Raw genomic sequence first — 26,390 nt, 5'->3', positions numbered from 1 at the left:
ACACTCAGAGGCTGCATTGACCATCAGCTGTTCAGTGCAACCCTCCACAATGTATTTTTCCTAGCAAGTTCATTCCTTAACCCTATAATTTCCTGGTTACTCAGCTTCTCCGTACAAACTGCTCGGGAGGGTGTCATGGATACGTGCTGCACTGGTTTCTTGCAGGCCGGTGATCAGGAAGTGTTGCTAGACTCTGATTATTTTGGGTGTCTCAATTAAGGCGTAATTTGGAGTACTCCAGCAGCAGAAGTGTTAACGGTACGCCATCAGGTTTCTTGCAGGAGATGAGTCAGTGTAAACGGAGACAGAACTCTTGCCTATGCACTACCCTGCAGATCATGTATTACCCAACGTAGAGATGAACCTACGTAACTTATATTACCCAAGTCTCCTCTGCTTACTTGAAGCAGGAACTCTAGGTGTGAGCGTGCCTATCAGGGTACATCGGGCACTTGTCGGGAGGTTTGTACACGCTAAATACATTGGGTTTGTAGATGGCTATGCTTGTGCATGAAGTACGCTGACATGAAATAGGTAGGGACTGTCAGTGTGGATATCATGGTTCTCTATTACCAAATAAAATAAAAAGGGATGGCTGCAGGGTGAACTGGCTAATCCTTACTTCCTGGACTGCACAGGTTGCATGCAGGCACAGAAGACGCCTCAGCGTAATATTTGGTGCTGGTCCGTTGCATTTAGTGAATGCACCTTTGCTGTAGTCTCAGCCTGTGTGCAGCAGGAAAGGGGTTTCGCAGCAGCAGCGGTGCCAGGAAGTGGTGAGGTTCTGTATTGTCATATCTGTCATATTTCTTGTCTCTTTGCAGCGCCAAGATGGGGGAGACTCAGATATACAGCCAGCGTTTGCATGGAATCAACGTGAGTACAACTGTCCGTCCTGTGCTGCAGAGCTTACACTCTGTAATAGACAGCAATTCGCAAGGACAGTACAGGAACAGAATGCCCTTCCGGGAAAATGGAATCCCGTCATGCACAGCTTACACTGTAACATACAGCGGACACAGAGACCATACAGGAAGCTGATGGACCAGTGGGATAAATGCAGCTTTGGCTGCAGAGCTTACACTCTAGTACACAAAATGCAATGATAATGAAAAGCCATAAGGAGAATGGAGTTCTGACTGCTTATTTCACATTCTGATGTAACGAGAGCTGTAACATTGGGAAAAGGGAATAGTAGCCTGCAGAGCTTACACTCTAATGTATGGTGGTAACGGAAACTATAAATTGAACATATGATCTGCTGGAATTATGGGATCTTAATCTGCAGAGTTTATAGTCTAATATGTAGTTACACTACAGGAAATTGTCTAACTAATGGGTGAAACCGTTCTGTTCTTCAGAGCTTACACTCTAATATATGAGCAGACGCAAGTATTGCACAGTAATGGTATGCTTTTTTGAAGGGGTGGGGGGGAGACAGAGGGCGCTGATACAGAACAATAGGGAGAAAACTTTTGTTGACATGAAAACTGCCCCACAGAGCTGACGCTCTAGTATACAGTGCCTGGTGATAATGCTGCGCTATCTATTACTGTGACAGGAGAAGCGCCGTATACTCAGTGAGGTGGACAGGATACAGCGGGAGCTGGAGCAGCAGAGGCTCAAACTGCAGCAACTGAAGGTAACCGTTCCATGAAATCGCCCTTTTTGTTCTCAGTGGCCCCACTTGGAAGGGGGCAAAATCTGAGCTTACAGAGATCTGATCTTGTCCTATTACGATAATGGCTCCTATTTTATACCTTTCAGTTGCACTTGGCACAATGTAGTAAGATATGAAAATGTGCCATATATAATGTCAGCCCCCAATGTCCCCTCACTTGCTTGCAAAGTTCAACAGGTCTGTTAAACATCTATGTTTAATTGTTGGTGTGACAATTGCTGGAGGTGTAAACTTTTAGGAGGCTTTTTTTTGCTGCTAGTCCTAAATTTCGATAGGAGGCACTGGCGAGGAAAATTTCAACAGAAAGAGCTTTTAGCTCAGGTGCTTTTATTTTTATTTTATTGTGCAATTGAAATGAATTCCGTTGTGATAACTGTGCGTCACTTCTGCAAATTTCCTGCTCTGATGGCGTTAAGTTTGGCACTAAATCCCAAAAGAATGGAATGCTCTGTAGAAGTCTGTTATTTCTCCTGCAACTGTCACACCAGCAATAAATATTATATATTACATAGACAGTGCTTGCACTATAATTTTGTAGAGCGCTTTTCCCCCCCTAGCTATGATCCTGCTGATTGCAGAGCTCTCGGGTAACTATCCTTCAATAACATCATACTTATATGATCAGGACCAGCGTATACTCAACTGGGGGCAGCCATGTTGTGACATTCATATACCTCAGTGACATCACTGCTACCTAGTGAAAAGATAGGTTGCATTCAGCCACCAACCAGGGTCACACCCTGCAGGGGACACCACAATACAGCTGTTCTCTTACCCTGTCTACCTGCCCACAGAGGAAGTCTCTGCGAGATCGCTGGTTGATGGATGGATTGTCTCCTGCCCCCGGAGTAGAGCTAGAAAATCCACTAAGTCCGACAGAGGATAAAATACACAGCCTGGAGCAGGAGTTGGAGAGGTAAGTCCATGGTCACCATACCGTATGACGACGACGGAGAGTAGTAGGTTCACTTGAGCATGGCTGGGTCTTTATGGAGACTTTTTCCCTGCTTGTATTCCAGCCTCCAGTTACAGCTGGTCCATTTGGAAAACCCGGAACTGAACAGTACAAAAGCGAAGACAGTCCAGGTAATTGTGCTAAGCTTCTGGACGAACATTTCCATCTTATATTTGTCTCGTCTCAGCAGAGTTCATCTTTGCTATATTTTTCTTTCTAAACCTATTTTATTGAAAGGTTGGCATATGGGGAAAAAATACAATTGGGTTGCAATATTAGAAGCATAGTAACAGGTTGGAGATGAGACCAAAAGATACCAAAATGAACTGGGTGTGATATAACACTTAACATGACATACCATTAGGTATTTGAGCACTTACTGTCCCGTACCTAAAATTGGTGGAATCCATGGTACCTTTTGTAGAAAGAGCATCAACAAAGTATAGTGTACTTCAACCAATATCCCAGATATATTAAGTCTGCCTTCGCTACTATCCGGGAGGTAGAGAGGGTGACCATAAGTGGAACTTAACATATTCAAAAGGGGACACCATTTCTAAGAACTTCTAGATTATACTAGATTATTCTAGATTATACCATGATGTCAATTGAAAGCATTTCCTCAATGCTTCTTTAACTGTCGATGATAAAGTACAACCAGGTATTGGCATTTAGGGCAACCAGATGTCTTTGTCAAATCCATCATGAAAAGATGCGAAATTCTTGGAAACAACAGTGGGTGGAGGCCTCGGAGTTTTCCATTGTGACAATATTTTTTGTTGGGCAGCTAACTTAATGAGTAGGAGACCTTGACACTCAGAGTCAGTCTCTGTGTGCTAAGTGTAAATTCCAGAAGGCCCAGATTGGAGAGATTTAAAAAAAGATTTTTTTGAGTATTTAGTAACCTATCCCTGAAGAACCGTCCATAAAATTTGCACCTGAGGGTATTCCCATAAACAATGTAATATTTGCTTCTGGTGAGGACATTTTTAGAAGTTAGAGGTAGGGAGCATCTCCTATGAGAAAATTCAAACATTTGGGTGTACAGTACTATGTTGTTGAGATGCATCTCTGCGTAGGAGACAGAGACAAATTGTTTGTTAATTCTGTAGCAAGAAAGAAGAATGTCCTTCATAGGAAGGTCTGGAAATTCAACTTGCTAAATATCTTTCTCTTACGTCCTAGAGGATACTGGGGTCCACATTAGTACCATGGGGTATAGACGGGTCCACCAGGAGCCTTGGGCACTTTAAGAAATTAATAGTGTGGGCTGGCTCCTCCCTCTATGCCCCTCCTACCAGACTCGGTTTAGAAAATGTGCCCGGAGGAGCCGGTCATGCTTATGGAAGCTCCTGAAGAGTTTTCTGCATTTATTTTTCTGTTTGTTATTTTCAGGCAGGGCTGGGTGGCACCAGCCTGCCTGCTTCATGGGACTTAAGGGGGATAACGGCCCAACTTCCTGAAGAGTTAATGGTCCTGTTTCTCCGCTGACAGGACACTAAGCTCCTGAGGGATTCGCAAGCCCCACCACGGCGAGCATAACCTCCCGCTGCATGCCGCCTCCCCTAGCAGAGCCAGTAGAAAGAAGAGTGGAGAGTAGAACGCCAGCGTCCCGGTTAGCGGGTCGCGAGCGGTAATGGCGGCACAAGGGTAGGAGTGCAGCGCTGACAGGCTGCGGCTCCAGGCTTCAGAGTAACATGCTGTGAGGTGTGTATCCGCGGTGAGGGGCGAGCTGAAGCCACTACAAGTACCCACACTGGCACCACTAGCTTACAGGGGTTTTAACCCACTGTTAAGCACACAGAATTACCTCAGCCAGTATAAAAAAAACGGGAAGACCGCGTGCCATTAAGGGGGCGGGGCTTCACTATGAGCGGATCCAGCAGCTCACAAGCGCCATTTTCTGTCTGCAGCTCACACTGAAAACGCTGGCAGAGAAGTGCAGCTCCTCCACAAAGGGGGGGGGGGGGGGCGGGCTGTATTATAAGTACTTATACCCTATTAAGGGTACTTAGTCTGCGCCCAGCTGAGATTATTATTAGCTAAAAGGGGCGCTGTGTGGCTGATTTCCTCATAACTCTGTGTCTCCCTCGAGGGCTCTGTTGGCTAATTGTGCTCAACCTGTGTTCGTGTGTGTGTGTGTGTGTGTGTGTGTGTAAACTTTCACATTACAATGTCTAAGGAGTGTGTTTCCTGCACAGCAGAGTGTTTCTCTTCCCCAGGGGGATCATTACAGTGTACTCAGGACAGTGTACATTCTCAGGCTACTGGCTCCGAACCACCATGGTTGGATTCCATAAAGGGGATGATTACAAATATTTCAAATAAATTATCTCATAATGAGAAAGAGACGCAATACTTAAGAAAGTCTGTGGGTGCCCTGATGAATAGAGACTCGGCTCCCACACCAGCGCCTCTAACCCCTACCATTGGTCCACAAAAGCGTACACTGGCCCAGATCTTGCGGTCTGACACTGATGACGATGCCTCAGACGCAGGGGACGGTGAGGTGGTTATAGGAAGGGGAGAGGGGGGAGATGCAGCTCTGGCTCATGGGGTGCAAGCTCTGATAGAAGCCATTAGAGATGTATTGCAGATTCCTGATAAGGTGACCGTAGACTAGGAGGAATCTTATTTTAATGAAAAGCTGAAATCCTCAGCTACTTTTCCAGCATCAAGAGTTAAATTGTATGTTTGATGTAACTTGGATGAATCCAGAGAAAAAGTTTCAGATCCCTAAGAGGTTGCTCATTTTCTTCCCTTTCCCTCAGGAAGATGGGAAGAAATGGGAAAACCCACCGATCGTAGACGCATCTGTATTTAGATTGTCACGTAAAATTATTTTACCTGTCCCAGGCGCAACCTGCTTAAAGGACGCGGCTGACCACAAGATTGAGACCACTCCCAAATCCCTGTACACAGCTGCGTGGGGTGGCCCAGAGACCCACTATTGCTTGTGCATGGATCACTAGGGCCATTGCAAAATGGTCAGGATACCTAATTGATGATTTAGATTCTCTGCATAGGGGAGAGATCGTTTTACTCCTGCAACATACACAAGACTCTGCAAATTTATGGTGGAGGCCTTGAAAGAAATAGGCCTGCTCAACGCACGCGTCACTGCCATGGCAGTGTCAGCACGCAGAGGCTTATGGCTACGCCAGTGGACTGCGGACGCGGATTCCAGGAAAGGCATGGAGAGACTACCTTTCACAGAAGAGGCCTTGTTTGGAGATGAACTGGATATGTCGATATCCAAGGCAACTGTGGGTAAGTCTACATATCTTCCTTCCGCAGCACCCCCAGCTAGGAAGTCCTACTCTGCTCCAACATTGCAGTCCTTTCGGACAGCCAAATTTAAGAATAAATCCAGAGGTTCCTATACAACCTTCAGAGGTGCTAGAGGTAAACCCAGAAAACGGGCAACTGAGGTTCACAGGAACTGAGCTCAGGTTCTGCTTCCTCAAAGCCTTCATGACTGTGTACCACATTGCCTTAAGGACAGGCAGGTGGGAGCCCGATTAAAAGATTTCAGTCACATATGGGCAACATCTAGATCTCTGGGTCAAAGATCTTATTGCTCAGGGTTACAGACTGGAGTTTCAGGAACTCCCACCTCACAGATTCTTCAAATCAGGCTTACCAGCTTCTCGGGAAGCAGGTATAATCCTACAAGAGGCAATTAAAAAATTGGTACAGACCCAGGTCATTGTCCCAGTACTACCTCAGCTACAGAACAGGGGTTACTATTCCAACCTGTTTGTGGTTCCGAAACCGGACGGTTCGGTAAGGCCCATTTTAAATCTCAAGTCACTGATCCCGCACTTACGGGTCTTCAAGTGGCCGCATCAGGCTTATCTAAGGTTTGCATTACAGGACTGTCACTACCAGTTCTAGGCCCTGCCATTTGGCCTTTCCAAAGCACTGAGGGTGTTCACCAAGGTCATGGCAGAAATTATGCTTCTCCTCCGCAAACTGAACATATATCCGTACCTGGACGATCTGCTGATAAAGGCATCATCCAGGGAGAGGTTGTTGGAAAGCATTTCCCTTTCAACTTGACTACTCCAGGATCACGGGTGGATTCTGAACCTACCAAAATCTCACCTGGAACCAACACAGAGACTTCCGTTCCTGGGAATGTTACTGGATACGGAAGCACAGAAAGTGTTCCTTCCATTGGAAAAGACATTGGTAATCCAATCAATGGTCCGGGACGTCCTGAAGCCAGCGCGGATATCACACCGCATTCGCCTTCTTGGGGAGATGGTAGCCGCCTATGAGGCGCTGCAGTACGGAAGGTTTCACGCAAGGCACTTCCGACTGGATCTCTTGGACAAATGGTCCGGATCACATCTTCACATGCACCAGAGGATTCATCTGTCACCAAAGGCCAAAATTTCGCTTCTATGGTGGCTCCAGATTTCTCACCTGATCGAGGGCCGCAGGTTCGGGATTCAAAATTGGATTCTACTAACCACAGATGCAAGCCTCAGAGGTTGGGGAGCAGTCACCCAGGGGGAACAGTTCCAAGGAAAATGGTCAAGCCAGGAAACCATTCTTCCAATCAACATTCTGGAACTAGGGCCATATACAAAGCCCTTCTACAGGCATCGCATCTTCTTCAAGATCAAGCCATTCAAGTGCAGTCGGACAATGTGACGGCGGTAACGTACATAAACTGACAGGGCGGAACGAAGAGCAGAGCAGCCATGTCAGAGGTAACAAGAATTTTTCTCTGGGCAGAAAGACATGCTGTGGTGTTGTCGACAATCTTCATTCCGGGAGGAAGCAGACTTCCTCAGCAGACACGACCTCCACCCAGGAGAGTGGGGTCTTCATCCGGAGGTGTGCTTAACATGTCAGTGGAGGATTCCACAAATCGACATGATGGCCTTTCGTCTAAACAAGAAGCTCAGGCGGTATTGTTCCAGGTGCAGGGACCCACAAGCAGTGGCGGTGGACGCTCTGGCAACCCCGTGGGGCTACAAGATGATTTATGTGTTTCCGCCTCTTCCATTGATCCCAAGGATTCTCAAAAGAATAAAAAGGGAAAAGGTTCAAGCAATTCTCTTTGCTCCGGACTGGCCAAGAAGGGCTTGGTATGCAGATCTACTGGACCTGTTCCTGGAGGATCCGTGGCCTCTACCTCTTCGAGAGGATCTCCTGCAACAGGGGCCGTTTGTCTATCAAGACTTACCACGGCTACGTTTGACGGCATGGAGGTTGAGCTTCAGGTTCTAGCCCGGAAAGGGATCCCGGGCAAGGTTTTTCTGACTTTGATCCAAGCCAGAAAAGGGGTAACGTCTAAGCATTACCACCGTATTTGGAAAAAGTACGTCTCTTGGTGTGAGAACAGGAAATTTCCAGTGGTGGAATTTCAACTGGGACGTTTTCTGTTTTTTTCTGCAGTCAGGTGTGGATGTGGGCCTACGTCTGGTCTCTTTGAAGGTCCAGATTTTGACCTTATCCATTTTCTTCCAGAAACAATTGGCTTCCCTTCCTGAGGTTCAGACGTTCTTGAAGGGTGTTCTGCACATCCAACTAACCTTTGTGCCTCCCACGGCACCTTGGGATCTCAACGTGGTGTTGCAGTTCCTCCAGTCAAAATGGTTTGAGCCCTTACAGGAGGTTAACGTAAAGTTTCTTACGTGGAAGGCTGTCACACTGTTGGCCTTGACTTCAGCCAGGCATGTGTCGGAGCTGGGGGCATTGTCTCACAAGAGCCCATATTTGATAGTTCATGAGGATAGAGCTAAACTCAGAACTCGTCAGCAATTTCTCCCGAAGGTGGTGTCTGCGTTTCATATCAACCAACCTATTGTGGGTCCGGTGGTTATCGACACCTCTTCTACCTCAAAGCCCCTAGATTTTGTGAGGGTCTTGAAGATTTATGTGAAACGGACAGCTGTTTGTTCTTTATCATCCCAATAAAATTGGGTGTCCTGCTTCAAAACAGTCTATTGCTCGCTGGATCAGGCTTACTATCCAGCATGCTTCTACGGCAGGTTTGCCGGTTCCAAAATATGTACAGGCCCACTCTACTAGGTCGGTGGGTTCTTCCTGGGCGGCTGCCCGGGGTGTCTCAGTTTTACAGCTCTGCCGAGCAGATACTTGGTTGGGTTCGAGCACGTTTGCCAAGTTCTATAAGTTCGATACTTTGGCCTCTGAGGACCTTCAGTTTGGTCAATCAGTTCTGCAGGAACCTCAGCACTCTCCCACCCGGTTTGGGAGCTTTGGTACATCCCCATGGTACTAATGTGGACCCCAGTATCCTCTAGGATGTAAGAGAAAATAGGATTTTAATTACCTACCGGTAAATTCTTTTCTCGTAGTACATAGAGGATACAGGGCGCCCGCCCAGTGCTTCTTACTTCCTGCACTGTTACTTAGTTAAGTATTGTTGTTGGTTCAGCTGTTGCTGTTCCTGGTTCAAGTTTGGTTAGCATGGCTTTCCTCTTGTTTTCTTTGTGTTTGCTGGTTCGAATCTCGCCACTGTCTTTGTATATCCTTCTCTCAAAGTATGTCCGTCTCCTCGGGCACAGTTTCTAAACTGTGTCTGGTAGGAGGGGCATAGAGGGAGGAGCCAGCCCACACTATTCATTTCTTAAAGTGCCCTTGGCTCCTAGTGGACCTGTCTATACCCCATGGTACTAAGGAGGACCTCAGTATCCTCTACGGACTACAAGAAAAGGATTTACCGGAAGGTAATTTAAAATCCTATTTTTTTGTTCCAGGAGACTACCCTACATAAAGAGCTTGTGAATGGCGCGAATGGTGATCGGAACCAAGAGGGAGCTAACCAGAAAGAGAATCATGAAGAAAATCTGATTATAAAAGATGATGAACCACGGCATAACAGCCATGATGAGACGCCAGAGAGAGAACTTACTGACCCATCACTGAAAGAGACTGCGCAGGGTGAGCATGGGCTGGTCGGACAGCCCATACCAGCTCCTCGGGGGAGAAAATCTCAGAAAAATGACAAAGTGGAAGATAACCTGCATGTAGAACTTTCAGAACCTAATGAACTGGATGAAAGACGGAAACTGGAACATTTTGACCAAGCTTCTGAAGCAAATAACCCTGAGCCTCTGAAGCAAAAAGAAGAACATAAAAAGCAAAACTTAAATCACATCGATGAGCATCATGATAAGAAAGCCGGGAATCTTGATAAGGGCATGCAGCCAGAAGATCCGAGTCTGGACCAAGAGCACATGGCTAACAACAAAGACCCTCATAACCAAAACTTGGAATGTCTGGACAACAGTCTGGAACATGAGCGACAAAACTCTGAACATTGCACTCGGGAGTTGGGGCATCTGGATATTAACGCAAGTACAGAAGACCATAAAGTGGACATCTCACAACCAAGTTTGTCAAACGAAGACATCAGCAGTGTTACAGTCGATCAACATCAGAATGACCATGCAGCACTACTGGGTGACCACACAAACCCGGAGATCCTTGAAAACCAAAAAGATATCCAAAATGGAACACCATCAATTTCACCCACTCCTGAACCACCTCCGGATCATAGTTTACAGTTAACGACTGGTGATCACAAAAATGAGCAAAACTTAGATGAAAAAGAAGTTTCAGGATCAGTTATCCATGACCAAAGTCAAGACCAGAACGAAGAGTTTATTATAGCTGTGTTACCAGGGACCCAAGACAATACTGTCGTGTTACTTACAGGTCAGGGTAAAGACGATGACTCAACACAACCAGTGGAAGATCCAAACAAAAACCCTTCACTGCCATTCAATGACCAGAACCTAGGTTCCTCCTCATTGCCTATCTACAAAGACCAGAGCCCAGTGCCACCATCTGAGGATCGAGATAAAATCACGACCCTGCTCTCTCAGCACCAGGATCCCAGCACGTTGCTACCGGGTGAGCATCAGAACCAAGCTGGACAAATACACATATCACAAGTTGTGGTCATACACGATTCAGCACATGACCAACACTGCTCTAACCAGCAACCAGGCACTTCCGCCTCCCACCGGCCTGGTGCAGTGGCAACAAACACTCCCGCCGAGTGCCAGCCCCTATTACACAAAGCCCAAGAGGTTGATGACCGTCAGCACCCACATGGAACCAACACGGCTGAGACACGAGATAAGGACACGCCTGTGAAAAAAAAGACCTGCCAGTGTTGTGTGGTTATGTAAATGAATGGTGCACGACCTCTGCAAAGATTTATTCAGTTAAACATGGAGGGCGTTTTGGAGTACGATGCTCCAATCCGTTGCTGGAAGTGCAGACTGCCTATATAGACAAAGTTTGTGCAAGAATAGTTGAAAAAGACTAAAAATGCCTCATTGTCAATAGCTAATTATTGCTAGTATTACTACTTTTTTTAAAATTAAGTTAGATAGTATCACTCAGTATGAAATAATAATAATAACAACAAGATTACAGATGTCACATATATAAAATATATATATATTTTTTGTCCAGAAATGTTTTTAAAGTGCACTTGTTGGCCACACTCGGTGAGGGCGGCCATTTTGTGTGCGGAATTGATACTCATAAGTATGCAGCCAATACGTTCGCTAGGAACTAGTGACATCACTCACCTAGGGCAAGCAGTGGGCACACTCTGAAATATTTTAAGGAGATCTTTTTAATGCACAATCAGTAGTTAATGAGAGACAGATGTTAATAATTGTATGAGTATATTCTTAATAAATGGAACATGTATTTTTCATTCAGTAACTGATCTAACACTGCGCAGTGTTAGTTATTTTTGGGTTTGGGTAGAGTTATTCATTTTTCCCCTTTTTTGGTGTGTTATATGACGTTTACTTGGCTTGTTGCACAGCTATCCAAATGGAATACGATACATTCTCTTCAGGTGTTTGCTCTGAAATAGCAGACAACAACACATTACAAGAAGTCTCCACCAGCACCACAGCTGCCCAGTTGTAATGTAAACTTTTCACGCTCTGTCTGGCTACAATTTGGTTTAGACCTGTAGAATTTGTAGTGCTCTGATTGGCTGTAAGTTGGGCTAGCTTTGTGAGCATTCAAATGCTTCGATTGGTGGTAAGTTCATCAAGCCCCGTAAATGTTCTGATGCTCTGATTGGCTACAGGTTGAGCTATCCTTGTGAGCATCCTAATGCTGTGATTGGTGGAAACTTGGCCGTATAAATGTTACACCGCTCTGGCTGCAGGTTGGGCTAGCCTTGTGAGCATCCTAATGCTCTGATTGGTGAAAAGTTTATCAAGTCCTGGAAATGTTCCGATGATCTGATCATTATCCAATAATAAATACATATTCATGGCTACAGGTGGGGCTAGTCCTGTTCTGAGGCTCTACCTATGATCTATTAATACACATATATTTTTGGATACAGGGTGGGCTAGCCGTGTGAGTGATCTGAAGCTCTAATTATTGTCTAATAATATATATAAATATTCATGAGAGTGGAGACTGCCCATTCTGTGGGACCGAATCATGTTACATAGTGGAGGCAGCCATTTTGAGATGTCTGTTCACTAGTGAGCTCACTTTTTCTGCTGTTGCTGCAGTCACCTGGATGGGCTTCCATATTGCAGTATTTATACTGTATTCGCTATATTTCCTGGTGAATTACATAGTTATAGCTGAACATGAGTCTTCTGATTGAGCAACATTTGGGAAGTGTCCGATATCATGTACTTAGTTTTTTAAAAACATAATTTCACTTAAGGATTATTTACTTCCGCTACACTCTTGTACGGCGGTGTTTCCAAACCCCGGTTAGCTGGCCTTTACCAGCGGGTAGGCAGATAGGCACACTTGCACACAACAAGCGTCATGTTGGGATTTTGGACGATTTGCATGCGATCAGGAGACGGATAAAATCAAAACTGTTTTGTGGTTGCTATGGTTTAGTGCAAATGTTAAACCTAAATCTATGATCAGTAAACAATATATATGTTATATGGCAGCACTCGGGCTTAGCCCGTGTCAGTTAATGAGCCGTCGCATCGCCGTTGTCGCAACACGGACATCTGGTATCAGTACACAATTAAATTCTCCATTTATAGGACATGCACTTAAACAACATGAGAACTGTCACCGTGCAGGGGGCCTATAGAATTCTTCTTTTGTTTTTCAGCATTTTACATTTACATATTGCTAGTTAGGACGCCTCCACCTGCAGAACACTGCCAGGAATACGCTCTGCACATGTTCTCCATCCTGGCACATAATTTATTCCTGGAATCTGTTCCTGCCAGTCTCTTCTACATTGGCAGATGCTAGATTCATAATATGGTGCACTCAAGCTCTGAAGACACCGTGTATTCTTATAAAAAGCGCCTTGAGTCCTACTGAAGAAAGAGCTCTATAGAAAATAAGAATTTACTTACCGATAATTCTATTTCTCGTAGTCCGTAGTGGATGCTGGGGACTCCGTCAGGACCATGGGGAATAGCGGCTCCGCAGGAGACAGGGCACAAAAGCAAGCTTTTAGGATCACATGGTGTGTACTGGCTCCTCCCCCTATGACCCTCCTCCAAGCCTCAGTTAGGTACTGTGCCCGGACGAGCGTACACAATAAGGAAGGATCTTGAATCCCGGGTAAGACTCATACCAGCCACACCAATCACACCGTACAACTTGTGATCTGAACCCAGTTAACAGTATGATAACAAAGAAGTAGCCTCTTAAAAAAGATGGCTCACAACAATAATAACCCGATTTTTGTAACAATAACTATGTACAAGTAATGCAGACAATCCGCACTTGGGATGGGCGCCCAGCATCCACTACGGACTACGAGAAATAGAATTATCGGTAAGTAAATTCTTATTTTCTCTAACGTCCTAGTGGATGCTGGGGACTCCGTCAGGACCATGGGGATTATACCAAAGCTCCCAAACGGGCGGGAGAGTGCGGATGACTCTGCAGCACCGAATGAGAGAACTCCAAGTCCTCTTTAGCCAGAGTATCAAATTTGTAAAATCTTACAAACGTGTTCTCCCCTGACCACGTAGCTGCTCGGCAAAGTTGTAATGCCGAGACCCCTCGGGCAGCCGCCCAAGATGAGCCCACCTTCCTTGTGGAGTGGGCTTTTACAGTTTTAGGCTGTGGCAGGCCTGCCACAGAATGTGCAAGTTGAATTGTGCTACAGATCCAACGAGCAATCGTCTGCTTAGACGCAGGAGCACCCATCTTGTTGGGTGCATACAAGATAAACAACGAGTCAGATTTTCTGACTCCAGCTGTCCTTGAAATATATATTTTCAATGCTCTGACAACGTCCAGTAACTTGGAGTCCTCCAAGTCGCTAGTAGCCGCAGGCACCACAATAGGCTGGTTCAAGTGAAAAGCCGAAACCACCTTAGGGAGAAAATGAGGACGTGTCCGCAGTTCTGCCCTGTCCGAATGGAAAATCAGATATGGGCTTTTGTACGATAAAGCCGCCAACTCTGAAACTCTCCTAGCTGAAGCCAGGGCCAATAGCATGGTTACTTTCCATGTAAGATACTTCAAATCTACCGATTTGAGAGGCTCAAACCAATGAGATTTGAGAAATTCCAAAACTATGTTTAGATCCCACGGTGCCACTGGAGGCACAATTGGGGGTTGTATATGTAGTACACCCTTGACAAAAGTTTGTACTTCAGGCACTGAAGCCAATTCTTTCTGGAAGAAGATTGATAAGGCCGAAATTTGAACTTTTATAGACCCCAATTTGAGGCCCATAGACAATCCTGCCTGCAGGAAATGTAGGAATCGACCCAATTGAAATTCTTCCGTTGGGGCCTTCTTGGCCTCACACCACGCAACATATTTTCTCCAAATGCGGTGATAATGTTGTGCGGTCACTTCCTTCCTAGCTTTAATCAAGGTAGGAATAACTTCCTCTGGAATGCCCTTTTCTTTTAGAATCCGGCGTTCAACCGCCATGCCGTCAAACGCAGTCGCGGTAAGTCTTGGAACATACAAGGTCCCTGCTGAAGCAGATCCCTTCTTAGAGGTAGAGGCCACGGATCTTCCGTGAGCATCTCTTGAAGTTCCGGATACCAAGTTCTTCTTGGCCAATCCGGAGCCACTAGTATTGTTCTTACTCCCCTTTTCCGTATAATTCTCAGTACCTTTGGTATGAGAGGCAGAGGAGGAAACACATACACTGACTGGTACACCCACGGTGTTACCAGAGCGTCCACAGCTATTGCCTGAGGGTCTCTTGACCTGGCGCAATATCTGTCCAGTTTTTTGTTGAGGCGAGACGCCATCATGTCCACCTTTGGTTTTTCCCAATGGTTCACAATCATGTGGAAAACTTCCGGATGAAGTCCCCACTCTCCCGGGTGAAGGTCGTGTCTGCTGAGGAAGTCTGCTTCCCAGTTGTCCACTCCCGGGATGAACACTGCTGACAGTGCTATGACATGATTTTCCGCCCAGCGAAGAATCCTTGCAGCTTCTGTCATTGCTCTTCTGCTTCTCGTGCCGCCTTGTCTGTTTACGTGGGCGACTGCCGTGATGTTGTCCGACTGGATCAACACCGGCTGACCCTGAAGCAGCGGTTTCGCCAAGCTTAGAGCATTGTAGATCGCTCTTAGCTCTAGTATATTTATGTGAAGAGACGTCTCCAGGTTTGACCATACACCCTGGAAGTTTCTTCCCTGTGTGACTGCTCCCCAGCCCCGTAAGCTGGCATCCGTAGTCACCAGGACCCAGTCCTGTATGCCGAACCTGCGGCCCTCTAACAGATGGGCACTCTGCAACCACCACAGGAGAGACAACCTTGTCCTTGGTGACAGTGTTATCCGCTGATGCATGTGCAGATGCGATCCGGACCATTTGTCCAGCAGATCCCACTGAAATATTCGTGCATGGAATCTGCCGAATGGAATTTCTTCGTAAGAAGCCACCATCTTTCCCAGGACTCTTGTGCCTTGATGTACTGACACATTTCCTGGTTTTAGGAGGTTCCTGACAAGTTCGGATAACTCCCTTGCTTTCTCCTCCGGGAGAAACACCTTTTTCTGAACCGTGTCCAGAATCATTCCCAGGAACAGCAGACGTGTTGTCGGGGACAATTGAGATTTTGGAAGATTCAGAATCCACCCGTGTTGTTGAAGCACTACTTGGGTTAGTGCTACACCGACTTCCAGCTGTTCTCTGGACTTTGCCCTTATCAGGAGATCGTCCAAGTAAGGGATAATTAATACGCCTTTTCTTCGTAGAAGAACCATCATTTCGGTCATTACCTTGGTAAAGACCCGAGGTGCCGTGGACAAACCAAACGGCAGCGTTTGAAACTGATAATGACAGTCTTGTATCACGAACCTGAGATACCCTTGGTGTGCGGGGTAAATTGGGACATGCAGATAAGCATCTTTTATGTCCAGGGACACCATGAAGTCCCCTTCTTCCAGATTCGCTATCACTGCTCTTAGTGACTCCATCTTGAACTTGAATTTCTGTATGTACAGGTTCAAGGATTTCAGATTTAGAATAGGTCTTACCGAACCGTCCGGCTTCGGTACCACAAATAGTGTGGAATAATACCCCTTTCCCTGTTGTAGGAGGGGTACCTTGACTATCACCTGCTGAGAATACAGCTTGTGAATGGCTTCCAATACCGTCGCCCTTTCTGAGGGAGACGTTGGTAAAGCAGACTTTAGGAAACGGCGAGGGGGAGATCTTTCGAATTCCAACATGTAACCCTGAGATACTATCTGCAGGATCCACGGGTCCACCTGTGAGCGAGCCCACTGATTGCTGAAAATCTTTAGTCGACCCCCCACCGCTCCTGAGTCCGCTTGTAAAGCCCCAGCGTCATGCTGATGGCTTTGTAGAACCCGGGGCGGGCTTCTGGTCCTGGGCAGGGGCTGCTTGCTGCCCTCTCTTACCCTTTCCTCTGCCTCGTGGCAGATAAGACTGTCCTTTTGCCCGTTTGTTTTTATAGGAGCGAAAGGACTGCGGCTGAAAAGACGGTGTCTTTTTCTGTTGGGAGGGGGTCTGAGGTAAAAAAGTGGATTTGCCGGCAGTTGCCGTGGCCACCAGATCCGATAGACCAACCCCAAATAATTCCTCTCCTTTATATGGCAATACTTCCATATGCCTTTTGGAATCCGCATCACCTGACCACTGTCGCGTCCATAAACTTCTTCTGGCAGATATGGACATCGCACTTACTCTCGATGCCAGAGTGCAAACATCCCTCTGAGCATCTCGCATATAAAGAAACGCATCCTTTAATTGCTCTAGAGTCAATAAAATACTGTCCCTATCCAGGGTATCAATATTTTCAGTCAGGGAATCCAACCACACTACCCCAGCACTGCACATCCAGGCTGAGGCTATTGCTGGTCGGAGTATAACACCAGTATGCGTGTATATACTCTTCAGGGTAGTTTCCAGCCTCCTATCTGCTGGATCCTTGAGGGCGGCCGTATCTGGAGACGGCAACGCCACTTGTTTTGATAAACGTGTGAGCGCTTTATCCACCCTAGGGGGTGTTTCCCAGCGCGCCCTAACCTCTGGTGGGAAAGGGTATAATGCCAATAACTTCTTAGAAATTAGCAGTTTTCTATCTGGGTTAACCCACGCTTCATCACACACGTCATTCAATTCCTCTGATTCTGGAAAAGCTACAGGTAGTTTTTTCACCCCCCACATAATACCCCTTTTTGAGGTACCTGCAGTATCAGAGATCTGCAAAGCCTCCTTCATTGCCGTGATCATATAACGTGTGGCCCTATTGGAAAATACGTTTGTTTCTTCACCGTCGACACTAGATTCATCTGTGTCGGTACCTGTGTCGACTGACTGAGGTAAGGGACGTTTTACAGCCCCTGACGGTGTCTGAGACGCCTGAGCAGGTACTAACTGGTTTTCCGGCCGTCTCATTTCGTCAACTGACTTTTGTAATGTACTAACATTATCACGTAATTCCATAATTAAAGCCATCCATTCCGGTGTCGACTCCCTAGGGGGTGACATCACCATTACCGGCAATTGCTCCGCCTCCACACCAACATCGTCCTCATACATGTCGACACACACGTACCGACACACAGCAGACACACAGGGAATGCTCTTATCGAAGACAGGACCCCACTAGCCCTTTGGGGAGACAGAGGGAGAGTTTGCCAGCACACACCAAAAGCGATATAAAATGTATATAAACAACCCTAAAAGGTGTTGTTTTTGTTATATGCGCTTTAAATATATAAATATCGCCAAAATATGCCCCCCTTCTCTTTGTTACCCTGTTTCTGTAGTGCAGTGCAGGGGAGAGTCCTGGGAGCCTTCCTCACAGCGGAGCTGAGCAGGAAAATGGCGCTGTGTGCTGAGGAGAATAAGCCCCGCCCCCTATCCGGCGGGCTTTTCTCCCGGGTTTTGAGATATCTGGCCTGGGTTAAATACATACATATAGCCTCAATGGCTATATGTGATGTATTCTTTGCCATCAAAGGTATTAAATATTGCTGCCCAGGGCGCCCCCAGCAGCGCCCTGCACCCTCCGTGACCGTTCAGTGTGAAGTGTGTAGCAACAATGGCGCACAGCTGCAGTGCTGTGCGCTACCTTCATGAAGGCTGAAGAGCCTTCTGCCGCCTGTTTCCGGACCCTCGATCTTCAGCATCTGTAAGGGGGATCGGCGGCGCGGCTCCGGGACGAACCCCAGGGTGACCTGTGTTCCGACTCCCTCTGAAGCTATGTCCAGTAGCCTAAGACTCCAATCCATCCTGCACGCAGGTGAGTTGAAAATCTCTCCCCTAAGTCCCTCGATGCAGTGAGCCTGTTGCCAGCAGGACTCACTGAAAATAATAAACCTAAAAACTTTTTCTAAGCAGCTCTTTAGGAGAGCCACCTAGATTGCACCCTGCTCGGACGGGCACAAAAACCTAACTGAGGCTTGGAGGAGGGTCATAGGGGGAGGAGCCAGTACACACCATGTGATCCTAAAAGCTTGCTTTTGTGCCCTGTCTTCTGCGGAGCCGCTATTCCCCATGGTCCTGACGGAGTCCCCAGCATCCACTAGGACGTTAGAGAAATAAGATTAAGATTTATCGTTAATATTAAAAATCTAAAACTTTATTTTATAATAACAATAACAAAATAGAGAGAAAAAAAAATAAACAATATAAAATGTTGCTCTCCAAGTGAGTAAGACTTGAAAAAGTGGGCACATGAGTATGTACAGTGGGTGGGTGAGGGAAGGGTGTGAGGGAAGGGAGACCCAGGCAAGTCTGTCACAGTAAAGTCCATGATGTAGCGCCTGGTAATAGGAGAAACCGTATATCTATGTTGTAAACAGAAGATCTCGCAGAACAGGTTGAGCTTGGCTAAAATGAGCCAGTCTGAAAAATCCAGTCCGCACGTCCATGTCCCTGTGTTCATGTTCCATGAGCAGTGCACCCCCTTGTGTTGAAACCAATCCCTGCAGCATTCACCTGGCCTGTGACACATTGCAGCCATATTGTATTTAAGTGTGGAGGGTGGATGCGGCTATGGCTTCCCTTATGTTGTGTGTCTGTTACCAGCTGTGGATCTTGTCTGCCTGTAGTAGCGATTTCCTCCATAATGGCTGTCAGCATAATCCCATCACCTCTTCTAGTGTTGGCAGGAAGTGTTTTTCATAACCAGAAGTAATGGCGGGGTGCTTGTCGGGTAACAGTAATGACGTTACATGGGGCGGCGGCTGAGGAGGAGAGGGTGGCGGCGGTGGTGGTTGCTCAATCTCTTCAACTACTGTGATGTTATAGTTGGGGGGGTCCTGTGTTGAGATAAACAAATGCATGTTAGTATACAAGGTGGAGTTTCTACCACAGACAAACACCATCATCTAGACCTTGGCCTACCTCAGCCCTTTACAATGGAATCTAGGTGCCCGGTGCCTACAGAGCAGTACGTATCCTTGGCATAGAGTTTAGGAGTACAATTTATTGTGCACAGACTTGGGAAAGAGGGGGGGGATTTATCAAAACTTGGATAGAGATAAAGTACCAAACCAATCTGCTCCTAACTGTCATTTTTCAAACAGAGCCTGTAACATGACAGAAGCTGATTGGTTGGTACCTTATCTCTCTCCACACTTTGATAAATCTGCCCCTGAGTTTCCTATAGCATTGCGTCTGTAGATGTACAGAAGAGAGCGACCTTGTGAGGCCTCGTGAGGCAGTCGTGTACAATGTTCCTGTTGTACAATATGTATAAGTAGCATTCAGATTCAACCAAAACGGTGTAAGCCATATGTAAGGGTGTACGGCGTTTTGCTTCTACTTTGGGGCATGGCTGACCTGGAACAGAGTGACTAGAGAGCAGCTGGACCATAGAAACTATTCCATGCAATTTCTGCCTGATTCTGCTTTTGCTGCTGCAATTTATAAATTAGGTAAATAAGGGGGTGGTTCAGATCTGATAGCTGCTGTGCGTTTTCGCACAACGGGCGATCAGAAATGCGCATGCACGTCAGACAGCTACAACGGCCATCGGCGGTCACCGATGGTGTGAAGGATCCATTAGCACAGGCGTTCACAAGGTGATTGACAGGAAGAGGCCGTTTGTGGGCGGCAACTGACCATATACAGGGAGTGTCCGGAAAAACGCAGGCGGACTCAAGCGATTTCAGGGAGGGTGTCCGATCAGCAGGATTCAATTGCACTGGAAGAGTAAGTCCTGGGTGGCGCAGAGACTGCACAAGCAGCTCAGCTACATATAGGATCGCACACTTGCACAGAGCTTCTCCCCTCCCACTGTAGGCGGCGACTATCTGAACGCAGGGCGGCAAAAAACGCAGCCCAGCAATCAGATCTGAATGACCCCCTAAATCCTTTACGACCAAAAACCGTGGAAAAAAAGGAGCGCAGGGGTTGCCAGCCAGCAGGTGACAGAGAAACAGAAAATGCTTTTTTTTTTTTTTTTTCACCTTTATACAGATTTGCAGAAACTGCCCCGACATGTTTTCTTCTGTTTATAATTACCCCCTGCACTTAATATTTAACTCAATTAACTCTATTATATTGACTCTCCCGTCATAAGCACCTTGTGACTTCTACTTTAGTTGGTTGTGTAACTTTATTTCCCGATTCAAAGCACTATAATCCGATTTATAGTCTAAAACCCCATTGATGAACCAACCACAGGTGCTAGCATTGTCTCAAAGGCTTGCCATCATACCTGGCTTATAAAGAGAGCTTTGTATTTCTTTTTTTATTTAAAAAAAAACAACAATTTAAAAAAAAAAAAGTAATTTCTAAGAGATTAATCGGGATCGGCGTTAATTGTGGTGCTGAAAGGCAAATAGTTCTGTCCCAAACAAGGGGTTGACGTCACCCACCCAGAAAAAGTATATGAAGAAATCTGAGTCTGCATATTGTCAGTCCCGGCCTCAGCCAGCTGAGACAATGAAACGGGTGAGTCAGCATTTGCTATGGATTTGCAGGAAAGTGGATGTGGGTGGATAATAGCAGACGGGTGCTTATTCGCTGCCTCCCATCCTGCACAGAGGAAGCCTCAGCTGATCGGCCAAAACTGGAAATAAACTGCACTGTGGTTCTGTGTGTTTAACAGGCTGCGCTTTAAACATTAACTTGGCCTTTACAGTGAATGCCACATAACACTTGACGATACAACACTGCACAATACTCCGCAGGCAGTTCTGAAGCGGTAGCATGGTGTAAAAACACCTACCGCTCCCTGCAGGGGTGCCAACCCTTCAAAATATTCTTTGATGGAAATTTTTTAAAAATTCACTGACATCCAAGAATTAGGTTTTTACAAAAAGAAAATTGTTGATGTAATAAATAAAAATATTTAATAGTGAAAATAGCATGAAGAAGGGGCTTGCAAATGTATTTTATCTTGTCACTCTCATTGAACTTAGTAAAACGCAGACAGAACGTTATTTTGTTTTACTTTACGTGTATTGAAGTATAAATTTTCCTACCTAGATTTACTGTCTCCTGAAAAATAATGTATTAGGTAAAAGAAGACCCCTTCATAAAGGTAGACCTCTTATTTTTTCTTTTTCTTTTTTTTTTTTCTACTTAGGGGGTGTAGCCTGGGCCGTAACTAGGGGTGAAGGCAGTGCTAACAAGGTTTATTGGTTTCGGTACAGTCGTTGGCCTCTTCGACCTCTCGTAACGTCTTGATGTCACATGTTAGGGGCTGGCCCAGGGTGCATTAACGCTCTGGTATAGCCCTGAGTGAAGCATCTCTATTTTGCATTACCATGAATTGATAAGTGAAGGGGACATGTAAACCTCACAGACAATGGACATGCACTATGCCAATTGTTTGAAACTCCAAACAGGTCATGTTTTCAAGATTTCTGGCTGTGGAAACAGATGGGTTTATTACTGACCCAGCAAAATCGACCAATTTACCTGCAAATGACTTAAAACATACAGAAAACATGGGGTCAATTTACTAAGCCTTGGATGGAGATAAAGTGGACGGAGATAAAGTACCAGCCAATCAGCTCCTAACTGTCATTTTTCAAACCCAGCCTGTGACATGGCAGTTAGGAGCTGATTGGCTGGTACTTTGTCCACTTTATCTCCATCCAAGGATTAGTAAATAGACCCCATGATCTGTTGTGTTGAGGTATCACTCACAGTCCTCTAGCGAAGGCTGCTGTTGCCATGGCAACCAGGAAATGGTGGACAGAAAAATTGGAGAGCTCTGTGTACGAACATTCCCATCAGTGGTGCCATATGTAATATCGCGTTATTACATTGCAAAGCAGATCTGCCCAGAACAGAGGTGACCTCAGCAGTACAGAGGGTTTCAGCAGAGGGAGGAGGAGAGAAAGCGGGCTAACATACATCATGCTAGTGATCTCAGTGCATGCTCTTGTTCCACCCAACTTCTGCCACACGCGCCCCCTCCCCCCCCCCCCCCCTTCCCTCCCCTCCCCAACCATAGGTAAATGATCACTACTGGCCAACCGAACATCGAACTAGACATCGCATTTGGCCATGGTGCTCACACCAGTCAAATCTACGGGAAATACGATGCAGCTACTTTCAATGGCTACCCAGTGAAAAGGACAAAGCTCATCTCTGCAGGAAAGATTCATTCTTTGGAAAACCACTTTGATCCCTATTCCAGTTCTTTTCTATTTGTTGATGGTGCAACAAACATAATCCCAGGTAAAAGAATGTTACATACCTCCAAAGGGAGGGGCATGATCGACCCTTTGTTCTTTCTGAATATATTTTATGAAATATAATTTAGCAGCCTCTTGGAAGAGAACGCTTCTTGTGGGCAGATTCCTGGGGTGATATCCGCTTTCATGAATGAATGGGTGAAGGTTGGTTTAGTGGAGATAGCAATCTATTCGTGGACATACTGTATCTCCTGACTTCTGTCTCTTTTTGCCCAATAGCTCTCAGGCGGCAGCTAGTGATAAGGAGAGAGGTGGAATAAGTCTGCCCAGAAATCTGCTGGAGACCTGGGTTCCTTCTATCCTGTCCCACCCTTCCCCAGATATCCTAGAGCCAGTATTGAGAACAAGGCTGACATTTATCTGTTCATGGGAAGCTAAATGATAATGGGAATCTGAAGGACCTGAGGATGGATAACCCCAACTGTCCCCAGGGCCAATGCATTGGTAAAATTCAACCTATGGGCCACCTACTAATAGGATGTCCTCTCAGGAGTATGGGTCATTCAGACGACGCTGGGATTATAATTGGTGTCACTTGGGGTTAGAAGGAAACTTCTCCCCCGTCAGTTGTTGGCTCACAGCTTCCTAGGTGTGGTAAGGAAACGTAGGGGTACTGGGAACCAGACTATTAAATGGCAGGTCAGGGTCACCTTGTGGAGAGGTTTCAGGCTTCTTACTCCATAGTTCATGGATGTGGCTATTCCCATCATCTTTTTCCACTTCTAGATCTGATCAGGCCTTTTGATATATATTTAGGAGTGTTTATATGATAGTGGGCACTATATACTTTATATATACAGCATATACAACTATAACCCCTGCTCCTGGGATTCTGACACCAGGTGATTTTTGTTTGAACCCTCTCCTGGGAGTGCAGCTTCTGAACTGTACAGCTATAGCAATGTTTTACTCCCTAGGAGGTACTCTACCTGCTGGTGTTCCCACACTTTACTGCCGGCTGACATCCACAGTCCCTTAAGCTTATCCTCAGGTTTGGGGATTTTTGGCCAACAGACATTGAGCAAAGTTTTCAGGGCGTTTGGGATTCCCATCAAGATGAGGAGAAAGATGCTGAAAGACACTATGGCCAATATGTGGTTCCGGGATCCTGAGGGATTAAAAAAATATATATATTGTCAAGAAACCGCAAAGACACATGAGAGCAATCAAGAGAGACACATAACAGCGTTCTAGAGAGTCACATGTTAGTGTTCCAGACAGCGTTCTACAGAGTCATGTGTTATTTTTCCAGACATCCATCAGAATGCGTTCTGGAGAGTAAAATGTTAGTGTTCCTGAAAGACACATGTAAGTGTTCTGAAGAGACAGCTCACAGCATTGTGGAAAGACACATGACAGCGCTCCGGAGAAACACATGCAAGTGTTCTGGAGAGTCACATGTTAGCATTCCGGAGAGACACGTTAGTGTTTGTAAGAGTTTCTGAGAGTCACGAGACAGCATCCTGGAGAGTCACATGATAGCATTCCAGAGAGACACCTGTTAGTGTTATGGAGCGACACATGTAAGCATCGTGGAGAGACACATGACAGCATTCCAGGGAGGCACATTATAGCATTCTGGATAGACATATGTAAGTGTTCTGGAGAGACACACAACAGCATTCTGGAGAGTCACATGATAGCTTTCCGGAGAGACACATGTTAATGTTCCAGAGAGAGACAGCTGCAGGTGAGACACATGACACCATTCCGGAGAGACACGTTGGCGTTCCAGAGAGGCACATGATAGCGTTCCAGAGAGAGACAGAGCTGCAGGAGAGACACATGACAGCATTCTGGAGATACACGTATAAGTGCTCTGGAGAGACACATGACAGCATCCTGGAGAGACACAAGGTAGCGTTCCGAGAGGTACATTATAGCATTCTGGAGAGACATATGTAAGTGTTCTGGAGAGACACATTACAGCATTCCGTGGAGTCGCATGATATCTTTCTGGAGAGACACATGTTAGCATTCTGGAGAGTCACATGTTAGTGTTCCAGAGAGAGTTAGAGCAGCAGGAGAGACACATGTTAGCATTCTGGAGAGGTACGTTAGCTTTCCGGAGAGATACATGTTAAAGTTCCAGAGAGAGACAGAGCAGCAGGAGAGAGACAGGACAGCATCCCGGAGAGTCACACGACAGATTCTGGCAAGACACAGTGCAGCAGGAGAGAAGTGATGCAGCATAGGACAGTGCTGGGGTTACACTTGTGGGCCAATATAACTGCTGATATATGCTATATGTATTGCTCTCTGGGTGGGTGTGCTGTGTTGTACTGTGCTTTCTCCCTCTCCGTGATCTTCCCGCATGAAGTCATAGTTGCTAATTCTGTTTACAGGAATTATTATTATTATTTTTTTACATTTTAAACCTTTGTTACATGCAGCTCCCCCAGGAACTGTGGACACGGGAACTCTAATGAGAAGTTATGGCAGGTCGGCGCTAACATAGGGGAGGTTGCACGTCGTCGTGGCATTTGCCAACCCGCTGAGACTACTAAGACTTCATGCAGATTCTGCTCATCCTGCAGTTAAATGGTCCTAGCTGGCATATTCCTGGCCAGTGGGTTCCCCCACACCCTTACCTGCTGCAGTATCAATTCCAAGAGCCTACCATGTGTTTCTATGACTGCACTTCTGACTCTCGCCCCTTGGCTACAATCTTGCCTGAGGCACAACCAGCCTACCATGGAGTCTACATCTGCTGGCACATTTGTACTTAATTTATTGCCATATAATAATAATAATAATTTTATTTCTATAGAGCTCTTTAGCCAATAGGACTCAAGGCGCTTCAACTCAAATACTCTAGTAGACCTCTTGTTCTTGGAAGCCACCTCCCCAGCACACCCGCTTATTCTGCTGCAATCCGACAGGACGTATCATTGTTACCTGTTCTATGGTTTGCACCCATGTAATTACTCCAGGATTTACATAGAGGCAATCAGCCAGACCTCTGTTGTGACTGTCTCTGCTGTTAGACAGCTGCTCTTGTATCAGACAATGGCATGCTTTACATTCTAAATAATTCAAGGCTCTAACTGATAGCTTAATGTGACCATTGCTGTGACCTCGAGACTTTACAAAGCTAGTAGAATGGCAAAAACAGCAATTAAAAAGAAAAAGACAGCATTAAAAATTACTGGGGAAGTTATTGTCACTGAACACATTTGTACTTGTCCAACTACAGCCTCACTGGGCGCTGTTTTAAGACATTTCTTGTTTTAATAGATACCTGTACAAGGATTTAAAGCAGGCCCTGGGTTCTACCCTGTCATGTATGTCATTATGTTAATTCGTTCTTTATAATCCTGCATGCAAAGAGTTGTCTTGTATTGGTCTCAGCATGGACCCAACGTAACCAACGCCATATGAAGTTGCTGTTCCAGGCAGGGCCTGCTCCAGGCCTTCTAGCACCCTGAGCGAGAATTTTAGGAGTGCCCCACCTGAATGACATGTGAAGAGGAGGGCACTACTTGAGTGCGCTTTCGGCGTGTGCGCTCCTGAAAAAGTAAGCATTGCCTCCTACCAAGGGTGGCCTGAAATGGAATGCTGTATCCGTATGACAGGAAGAGTGATGTCTTGGAGAAGCCCCCCTGCAAACGATAAATTTGCACCC

General features: G+C 46.0%; 2 protein-coding genes across 4 annotated transcripts in view; one reads left to right on the top strand and one right to left on the bottom strand.

The window, feature by feature from the left end:
* Window positions 1–11,369, top strand: part of PALM3 (paralemmin 3) — a 31,307-nt gene extending 19,938 nt beyond the window's left edge. Inside the window, exons 1-6 of one of the 2 annotated variants that reach the window (XM_063931128.1) lie at window positions 344–462; window positions 825–876; window positions 1,562–1,642; window positions 2,476–2,597; window positions 2,701–2,767; window positions 9,374–11,369. In XM_063931128.1, coding sequence (XP_063787198.1) covers window positions 359–462; window positions 825–876; window positions 1,562–1,642; window positions 2,476–2,597; window positions 2,701–2,767; window positions 9,374–10,813 — 1,866 coding nt within the window. In that variant the 5' untranslated portion in view covers window positions 344–358 and the 3' untranslated portion in view covers window positions 10,814–11,369. Of the gene's footprint in view, window positions 1–343; window positions 463–824; window positions 877–1,561; window positions 1,643–2,475; window positions 2,598–2,700; window positions 2,768–9,373 lie in introns of those variants that run through there. The other variant, XM_063931129.1, reaches the window with a different exon arrangement.
* Window positions 11,370–18,727: 7,358 nt separating this feature from the next.
* The window catches only part of IL27RA (interleukin 27 receptor subunit alpha), a 55,584-nt gene continuing 47,921 nt past the window's right edge, over window positions 18,728–26,390 (bottom strand). The window contains exons 13-14 of one of the 2 annotated variants that reach the window (XM_063931125.1): window positions 23,695–23,873; window positions 18,728–19,369 (exon numbers count right to left, since the gene is read on the bottom strand). In XM_063931125.1, the coding sequence (XP_063787195.1) occupies window positions 19,184–19,369; window positions 23,695–23,873 (365 nt within the window). In that variant the 3' untranslated portion in view covers window positions 18,728–19,183. The remainder of the gene's footprint in view (window positions 19,370–23,694; window positions 23,874–26,390) is intronic. The other variant, XM_063931127.1, reaches the window with a different exon arrangement.

Source organism: Pseudophryne corroboree, chromosome 6, assembly GCF_028390025.1.
Source record: "Pseudophryne corroboree isolate aPseCor3 chromosome 6, aPseCor3.hap2, whole genome shotgun sequence".
Taxonomy (NCBI): domain Eukaryota; kingdom Metazoa; phylum Chordata; class Amphibia; order Anura; family Myobatrachidae; genus Pseudophryne; species Pseudophryne corroboree.
The sequence above is the reverse complement of the archived record's forward strand: the minus strand, read 5'-3'. Positions and strand labels throughout refer to the sequence as shown.